We start from the raw sequence: 9,618 nt of genomic DNA, 5'->3' as shown, positions 1-9,618 counted from the left end.
GAGTATAAGGCCAGATTTCCAGTTCAAACAACCAGTGAGAACCCTGCTAGTAGTTCTCGTGTGCCCTCTTCTATTAGACCCTTTGATGTTACCAAGTACGTCTCTTTAGTACCTGAGTTTCGAGAGACAGAGATTGATTCTTACTTCTCTGCTTTTGAGCGAATAGCGCAGGCTTTACAGTGGCCACCTGACGTTTGGTCTTTGCTTTTACAGTGTAAAATCCATGGTAAAGCTCGAGAGGTTGTAGCCGCCCTTCCTCTTTCAGACACCCAAAAGTATGATGTGGTTAAAGCTGCCATTTTGAAAGCTTATGAGCTTGTTCCTGAGGCTTACCGGCAAAAATTTAGGTCTTTTAAGAAAAGCCTCTCTCAGACCTATGTAGAGTTCGCCAGAGAAAAGGGAAGTCTCTTTGACCGTTGGTGTGCTTCAAGTAAGGTGACAAATTTTGACACTCTGAGAGAACTTGTTCTATTGGAAGAGTTTAAAAATTGTCTACCTGAACGTGTTGTTGTTCACTTAAATGAGCAAAAGGTAAACTCACTGTCTTCTGCTGCTGTGTTAGCCGATGAATATGTGCTTACGCATAAGTCTACCTTTCAGTTTGTGCTCACTGAAAATGTGCCTGCTGAAACAGTTACGGACCAATCCACGTCAACTCCACAAAAAGATGACAGGGAATGTTTCTATTGTCACAAAATGGGTCATCTTATTGCTAACTGTTTGGCTTTGAAATGAAAAGAACAGAACACTTCAGACCAAACCAAAGAGTGTGGGTTTAATTAAGAGAAAAGCTCATGTTTTAGGAAGAGCTGAACATGGCTGCACTCCAGATCCATGTTTTGAACCCTTTTTGTTGGATGGATGTGTTTCATTATCTGGAAAGACAACAGATCAACATCCAGTTCACATTTTGCGTGATACGGGTGCCTCACAATCTGTTATCTTAGCAGAGTTCCTACCCTTTTCTGAGATGTCTTCTTGTGGCTACAGTGTGATACTGCAAGGACTTGAAATGGGTTATGGCCCCCGACCTGTACATCTGGTGCAGTTACAATCAGAACTGATTTCTGGTATTTTCCCCATTGCTGTTTGTTCTGCGCTTCCAGTTAAAGGTATTTCCCTTTTACTTGGTAATGATATTGCAGGTGGTAAAGTAACTCCAGCCCTGGATGTTTCAGATGTCCCCTACTCCCTTCCTAGGGAGGAAGAGCCACCACAAACTAACGTCCCTGCTTCCTGTGTACTCACGGGAGCTCAATGGTTAAAGGAAACCTCTGAGAAAAATATTGACTTGTCTGACAGTGTACTTATGTCAACCTTTTCAGAGGAGGAAAAACTACCGGTTAAAACACAGGTGCCTGCAGTCCACCAAGTGAAACCAGATGTGCTACAAACTGCTGTTGGTCATTCTTCTTCAATAACACGATCTCCACCTTGTGCGGCCCTGAAGGTGGATTTAGCTCCAAAAAGGTGTTTCTCAAGTGTGGTAAGTGCTGACAAAGCCAGAGTTGAACCAGTGTCATTTTATGCTCAGTGCTGCCACAGCTACCCCCACCTCTCAGATTACTGGTAACCTGACAAGGTTACTCCTGTTGTTCACCATTCCATTTCTTACCAAACTCCACTGCAACCAGACCCAGAAATGTTTAAGATGTGTCGCTGGAAAGTCAAAATTTTGTTTTATTTAGCACATTTTGTTGTAAGTCCTTAAATTTTTGACTATTGTTAATTTTTACCTTTTATTTTTGTCAAAACCCAAACAATAAACCCCTAAATTGTTAAACCTTAACATCTAGGTTTTTTTAATGTTACTTCCCTTTCCCCTGGCCGAGCCGGGTTGTAACAGTTCTCCAAAGCCNTGCTAATAACCCATCCATCCATCCATCCATCTTCTTCCGCTTATCCGGGATCGGGTCGCTGGGGCAGCAGCCTAAATAAGGAGGCCCAGACTTCCCTCTCCCCAGCCACTTCTTCCAGCTCCTCCGGGGGAACCCCAAGGCGTTCCCAGGCCAGCCGAGAGACATAGTCCCTCCAGCGTGTCCTGGGTCTTCCTCGGGGCCTCCTCCCGGTGGGACGTGCCCGGAACACCTCACCAGGGAGGCGTCCAGGAGGCATCCTGACCAGATGCCCGAGCCACCTCAACTAATAACCTAATTATTCTATTCAGGTGTAGTGCAGCAGAGGCACATCTAAAGGTTGCAGGACACCGGCCCTTGAGGACTAGGGTTCGGCACCCCTGCGCTCTAGAGGTCAGGGCTCATAGAAGGCCTCTTTAAAATACCAGTGGTGCCCAAAGTCAATGCTGGAGGGCCGGCATCCTGCANGTNTNAATTCTCTCCATGGTTTAACTCACCTAGATCAAATGATGACTCATTAGAAGGCCTAAGAAGAACATTGACATACTGAAAAGATTGTTACTTCCACCAGTTTTAGCTGTGTGTTTGAGGTAATTATCCTGTTGCAAGACACATGACCTACGATTGAGACAAAGCTTTCTGACACTGGGTAGGACATTTCTTTCTAGAATCTCTTGATAGTCTTGAGATTTCATTATACCCTGTACAGATTTAAGAGGTAGGGACAGTGTTCGTTTCTTGATATGCTTCATTTTTCCATCCAAGCTGATGTGTCTTGCCAAGAAGTTAAATTTTTGTCTCATCTGTCCATAGGACATATTCCTAGAAACTTTGTGGCCTGTCATGTAATTTGGAAAACTATTCTGGCTTTTTCATTAATTGTTTTCAGTAGTGGTCGTCTCTCATTAAGTCCACTTTGGCTCAAAAGACAGGTGGTGCGATCTGACACTGATGTTCCTTGAGCTTCAAGTTCACCTTTAATCTCTTTAGAAGTTTTTCTGGGCTCATTTGTTATCGTTTGTATTATCCATCTCATCAATTTTATTTCTGCAGCTACGTCCAGGGAGGTTGGCTAACAGTCACATGCGTCTTAAATGTCTGAATAATATGTGCAACTGTTGTTGCAAGAACATCAAGCTGCTTTGAGATGGTCTTATAACCTTTAGCTTTAACATGCTTGTCTATAATTTTGTTTCTATTGTCCTGAGACAACTCTTTCCTTCACTTCCTCTGGTCCATGTTAAGTGTGGTACACAAACGGCACAATGACTACATGGAGCTCCTTGAAAGATTACAAGAATGTAGACACCTGTGATGCTAATTAGTGGACACACCTTGATTTAACATGTCCCTTTTTTTCAGGGATGCCATCATTTTTGTTCAGGCCTGTTTCATGAGTTTATTTTTTTAGCATAATTTGTTGAAGCATGTTTGAAAAGCAATGTCTGACTTTCATTTGTTCATTTTCATATAAATTTTATTCATTATTACCTTTGTCAGATTCAAGTTACTTCTGTGACCATTGTGGTTTTTTTCTTTCATTAACCAAGGGGTACCAACAATTTTGTCCACATGTGTATTTGCAGGTGGGAATTATTAATGGTCCCCACAAGGTATTACAAACAAATGCGTGCTCGCTTGCACGCACACACACACACACACACAGGTGTTTAGATTCAGATGTTTTTGAGATACAATCTTAGTTGGACCACTAAATAACTCCATTGTAATATGCTGTGGAAAAGTTGACCTAATAGTATCTGTTTGTACAACTAGAATTGCCACAAGTTAGGTCTTTGTGTTTTTATATATATATCTATATATATATAAACGATGAAATAAACCTTTAATGGAAGCCACCAAATCAAGAATTTATTGTCACAAGCACAGTTTTGCACAAAATAATGGGTCACATTTACACAGTCTAAACAGGTCTAGAAGTCAATGTACAGTTTACTAGCTAACCAACACGTACTAAATACACACTCACATTATACACAATATCATTAAGACTTACACAAAAATGTACTCTGTGAATGTTAGATGAGTTGACATAAAAATCACAATATTGAAAAAATAATAATTTTAGATCCTTAGCAAAAGATGTCTAAAGTTTATTCCATTTGTCAAGGACATGCAGTTCATCATGTAAACATTACTTCACTGCAAGCTGTTATTCAGCCTTTTGTTTGATGAATATATAACAATGAATTAAAGTCAAGCAGTGAAAGCTGAAAACAGACATACTGCACACTGCTAAGCAGCAGGCTGGTGTAATGAACAGTTAGCGTCATGAAGTGCACTTTAAGCAGTAACTCAGCAATGGTATACTAAAATTTCTTCATTTTAAAATGCATTTAATCCTGCTATAGTTGCATGAAGTGTTTTCTAAAAATCAGGACATCACTATACATAGGTTTACAGGGAGACAGAAACGGATTGTCTTCTCCTGCTGCTCTCTGCAGTCAGTGATCCTAACACAAGTCTTTTTTTTTTTTTCATTTTCCAACCCAAAGGGCTTTAGGTATGGACATACAAAATAATTGTGACTGGACTTTGCACAGTACAGTCACTCATCCCAGGTGAAAGGAGAAGAACACTTTGAGATGAATTAGAGGATGACAAGGTTTGTTCCAACTGCAGAGCAAGGACAAACAGACTGAAGAATGGTTTATACCCAGTAGCCATAAAAGCATTAAATGCCATCTAGTGCTATTTATCTATTTATCAACCATAGTCCATGTAATTTCATTACATGACAATAAAGATTATAATTTATTACTGATTATAGTTTGACACCTAAACAGTCAATCTGCAGATTGACTGGTCAGTCTGCACCAGTCGGGATTTACCAGCCCAAGATCCAGTGGTCTTTAAAGTTTTACCTGCTGATTTATTGTCCTGGCTGATTTTAATTTAATTTTAAAGCCTTTATTATAACGCAACAAACAGCTGAGGCGTCTGACGTGCATCAAAACATATGCTCATTATTGTCCCTAAACCAACCCAGAGAGATTGTGACTTGTCCACGGTCCAGGCAGCGATCTGTTCAAAGCTGTTCCACCTCTAATCAGTAAAACATAAAGGCAAAAACTACTTTATGTTGCTGCTTTTCTTCTGCACTGCATTGCTAGTTCCTTTATTGTTCCTTTATTGTTGTATTGTATTGTTGTATTGTGGTACAGTATTTCAAAATGGATGCGGAAAGATTTATTTTTGACGTTGAAAACTATACATAAGACCCACAATGTTGTCATTATAAAGAAAATGGCAAAACGTCTTGCCCAGTTATCCATTTCTCATGAGATCTGCTACTTGTCAGACGTTTAATTGAAGTGAAGATATATAAAAGGAATTCTAATGTAACATTTCAACATTTTATAAAATATTTACATAGTGAACCAAATTCCTTTTGGTGACTGTTTGTTTTTTATGGAAGGCTACGCAACCTGCTATTTGTCAATTACAACTGACAAAAATCGCAGATCTGTTCTGCGCCTTCGCCTATAAAGATACGACTTCCTTCAGGTGAACTTTATTTAATTCAAAAATTAAATAGCTGAAGAAAGCTTTACACTGACCATAACTGAAAAAATGTTCTGCGGGTTCCTTGGTGGAGGTAGAAGTTTGGAGTTCAACAGAGAACGAAAGAATTGCAGCATTATTCGGTAACACTTTATTTGAAGGGGGTTGAATAAGACTGACATGACACTGTCATAAAAACCTGTCATAAACATGAATAAGCCTTCATGAATATTGACATTAACCAAGAAATCATTACTGATATAAATTTGCTATAAAAGAATTACTGATTGCACTTTACAAATTAGGTATCTTTATGTTATTAAAGGTAAAGTTTAAACAGTAATGATTTCTTGGTTAATGTCAAGTTGTCATAACAAAGACATTTTGGATAATGCCAACTTTGTATTAAAAGTGTCATAATTTACCGAATGACGCTTTATGACAACAGTCATAAATATTCATGAAGGCTTATTCATGTTCATGACAGGTGTTATGTCATGTTTATGAAAGTGTCATGTCAGTCTTATTCACCCCCCTTCAAATAAAGTGTTACCCATTATTCTTATTTTTGCTTCAAATAATCTGTTGTTACCTTTTAAGATTTTTACTGAACTAAGACAATCTAAATTGAAGAAGTTTTATTATAGATACATTAAATGAACATGAACAGGATCTAATACCCAAAAACATTCTAATTATTTGGTTATTAGATCTCAATTGCAATATAAAAAAAAACTTGATGTTTTAGATTAGATGAACAGTTTGAAAGTAAAAATCATAGCATGTAGGACGAGTTGAACATTTAAGGTAATACACAGTTTTCCATATTCCTCTTGTTCTTTAAGAAAACTAAAAGTAAGTTCTCCTTCATCCAGTCTTAATGATGGTGATGAGCTCTGACAGATGCGACTGCTCTAGTTAGAAGTTCAGAATGCTGACCATAGAGGACACACGCAGTGACCTGAAAATCAACGTTCAATCACAAGCTGAGAAAGGTTCGACTAACTAAGACTCTCCATTAAGCAGAATCCCTAGGGTGTGAGGGTATCCACCAGTTCATTCTTCAGGCCTTCTGGTCTGGATGGAGCATTATTTTGCTATGAGATGACAGTAATGAATGTCTTATGGAGATAAGAGTAATGAATTACTATGACATTAATTTTTCTAGGTGGTCGAGTGCTGCTCTTATAAAAAAAAAATAGATGAAACATAAGAAGCAAACATAAGTCCATTGGTATGTCGTAGAGGCGACCTTTACTCAGAGAAGGGTGGAAACATGCCGAGATCCGCAAAATCCTCAATGTTGTAGTTTGCTGTCCCCTGGGTGGGATCTCCAGCCATAGGCAGCATGTCCTACAGAGATATGGGGTCACAGGTCACATGTCTGCAAACAGGGGTCAAATGCTGAGCGCTTTGGGTTGTACCTGGAAGACCTCTGTCTGGCTGGGGTTGGCGTGTGAGTGCTGCTCCCCTGACTGCTGGGAATGATGCTGGTTCTGCCACTGGGACCAGACCTCACTGGGGCGACCCTGGAACTGGCCTCCACTTTGACCACCTTCTCCTGACACATCTGGAAACATCAACAGATTTATTGGATCACAACTTATTTTTGTAATATTCTACTTAGTATTTAGAAATTCTTTAGCATCTTCCTTTCTGATTCTCAGACAAAGACTATGTCAGATATTTATTTATTAATTTCACAGAGCATTAATAAAGAAATTCCTTTAGGGAAGGAAGCCAAAAGGCATTGCTACAGAGGAAATGGATGCAAACTTCTGACTCTGAGTTTTATTTATTAGTAAATAAATCTATGACAAATAAGAAATAATTGTGGTAATTCTAACTGAGCTGAAACAAGAGAAGATTGATCTGATTTTACTTCAGAAAGAGAAAAAAAGATAATTTTTTCCCAACTGTATCTAGACACACATGGTTCCAGTCTTCAAAAAACTTTTTAACTGTGATACAGTTAGATAAAGAGCTACTGTTAGTCATTAATAATTTGTATCTTAATATTTCAGTACGATGGTATGTGGATGTCAAAGCAAACAAGAAAAATAAATCCTCTTACTTTATAGACTTTGCTTTGAATGCCATAAAAATGCCATAAGTTTAATGAGTTACTTTAATAAATGTCTTATTAAATCATTAAAGAATTTAAGCAGTTAGTTCAGATACAGTTTTTTAGAAAAAGCTGTGATTTGTTAAAGTAATGAAACAATGCAAGCAGTCTCTAAGACACTAAGTGTTAGACTTACTAGGAACATAAAAACATGTTTCCCCTCCTCTCCAATTCCCATTCTACAGTTTACAGAGAAATGTGCCCTGAACACCATGCCCCCAAATCCCTTTCTATCCACCTTTCATTTTACCATTAACTATACTCCCCATTTAGCAGATACAGTTGCCAGTAGATTTTTATTTTGCTTTGATGTGACACTAATTTATCACATATGGTGATAAATGTAAAAAGGAAATCAATCGTTGGTTAGAGCTTAATCTTTTTTAAATGGAAGACTTTCAAGTATAAAACCAAAGGATAAGTTTATTTTTTAAAAGGTTTTATTGAGGGGGCAGACAGGAAAATGGGTAATGAGAGAGAAGGAAGGCATGCCCAGCCTGGCAAGGCCACCAGGCCAGGACTTGAACCTGTGACGGCCGCGTCAAGGACTAAGTTCTCCTTACGTAAGTTGTGTTTTACCCCTGCACCACCACTTTACCCTGAAGGACATGTTTCTATACTGAAACATACCAGATGTTTAGTATTCTTGTGTTACATTGTCTATTACCTTGCTTCTAACCTTATTTAGTCGGATTACATTTACATTGTCAGATGTGCCAAAAACAGCAGTAAGCTCCACTGACATGGTGATCGGAGAGCAAAGCTTACCAAAGGCTGTGCTGCGGTTTGTCAGGCCTGAGTAAGCATTTCCACTGGGCGAGGATGTTGCCGGGGATGACAGTGGACTGTAGGAGGCAGGGTCAGTCTGGTAGTTGTGGCCAGAACCGATACCAAACGGACTGGACTGGGATTTGCTGGACTGGACACCAGAAAAACTGGTTAAAACGGCCATCTATAAGTCAGAGATGATTTAAAAAAACACGTACTTAGTTTACAATTCCTGTTGGTACAATCCTGTTATGCATTCCTGGAATAAACAGGAATGTACCAGCATCTCACTAAGATGAGGAAACTTATGGATTTAATTTGTGATCATTGGAACAAACAAAACTGTCTGGGTATATTAAGTGAAGCCTAAGAAATAATAAAGCACATTTAGTTAAGCAAAAAAAATTGTTCCAAAAATAAAACATTTCATTAGCAAACAAGGTATTCACCTAGTGGCATAAAATTATTTTTCACTTTGGTTTTATCCTAAATTGAAATGCTCTCACAGCTCCCAATGCCCTCTCTTCATACTTTTGCCCCTTTTCCACGGGCTCTACTTCAGCAGCTCCGCTCTACTCGACCCGACCTGACTCCACTCTACTTCGGAGTGAACGCATTTCCACAGACCCGGCTTAATCTGTAGCAGGCTGACGCCTCCTGGCGGTGAGGGTACAGAGCCCCCACCTCCAGGCGCCATGTGCTTGTTACTATGCGACCTAACAGTTGTTTTTCTGAGACAAAAGAAGAGAGAGCAGAGCTATTTTTTAAAGCCCGATTGTGATTTTTCTGAGATTTCATGAAAATGTGCAGTGAGAGGAATACTGCATATGTAGCAAGGACAGCTGGAGGAAAGCTGTAAGAGCCTTTTATCCTTTCCCGTGTTTATGGCCACCACAGGGCGTATTTAATTTTGAGTTCTGAGTGTGTCTGAAGCGGGTGGGGTTATTTAAGGTCAAGCGTGATTCAGTTCAGGTGTTGTTAATGGGAAGAGGCAAACAGTTTTCAACTGTTTTGATTTATGCTGGATTCATATGGATCTGTGGAAAATGGCAAGACATTTTCCATATGTCTTGCCATTTGATTATAAGTCATCTATTTGACTTATAGTCAAATAAATGATAAGTCATTTTATTTGACTTATAATAAATTACTTTATTATAAGTCAAAGTGAAAATCGGCAGTATGAATCTTAATTGAGCGCAAGCCTACAATGAACAGGAACCAGTAGCCTAAAATACAGGATTTTAGCCGCTGCATTTAGGTAGAAAACTGCCTCGTTTGGAAGATCCACTGATCCGGCTGCATTTTGGTTCCACGAAGCTGTAAAGTAATTGCCGCACCGTA

The 9,618-nt window shown here is 39.1% G+C and overlaps 1 protein-coding gene across 1 annotated transcript; it reads right to left on the bottom strand.

The window, feature by feature from the left end:
* Window positions 1-6,608: 6,608 nt before the first annotated feature.
* On the bottom strand, window positions 6,609-9,365 carry LOC106938034 (aryl hydrocarbon receptor nuclear translocator 2-like). Its single transcript, XM_015019862.1, has 3 exons — window positions 8,275-9,365; window positions 6,806-6,951; window positions 6,609-6,734 (listed from the first exon to the last, which is right to left on the bottom strand). The coding sequence occupies exons 1-3, from the start codon at window positions 8,456-8,458 to the stop codon at window positions 6,636-6,638; spliced, it is 429 nt and encodes a 142-aa protein (XP_014875348.1). The 5' UTR covers window positions 8,459-9,365; the 3' UTR covers window positions 6,609-6,635.
* Window positions 9,366-9,618: the final 253 nt, after the last annotated feature.

This window comes from Poecilia latipinna, unplaced genomic scaffold, assembly GCF_001443285.1.
Source record: "Poecilia latipinna isolate Pla-1442-1.1 unplaced genomic scaffold, P_latipinna-1.0 Scaffold2491, whole genome shotgun sequence".
In the NCBI taxonomy this organism is placed as follows: domain Eukaryota; kingdom Metazoa; phylum Chordata; class Actinopteri; order Cyprinodontiformes; family Poeciliidae; genus Poecilia; species Poecilia latipinna.
The sequence above is the reverse complement of the archived record's forward strand: the minus strand, read 5'-3'. Positions and strand labels throughout refer to the sequence as shown.

What these genes read in the sequence shown, in the direction of transcription:
- LOC106938034 (XM_015019862.1), bottom strand. Translation starts at nt 8,458, where the DNA reads ATGGCCGTTTTAACCAGTTTTTCTGGTGTCCAGTCCAGCAAATCCCAG. An exon ending in AAACCGCAGCACAGCCTTTG is followed by an intron (nt 6,952 to 8,274) that starts GTAAGCTTTGCT and finishes TGATGTTTCCAG; the next exon opens with ATGTGTCAGGAGAAGGTGGT. An exon ending in GCCAGACAGAGGTCTTCCAG is followed by an intron (nt 6,735 to 6,805) that starts GTACAACCCAAA and finishes ATATCTCTGTAG; the next exon opens with GACATGCTGCCTATGGCTGG.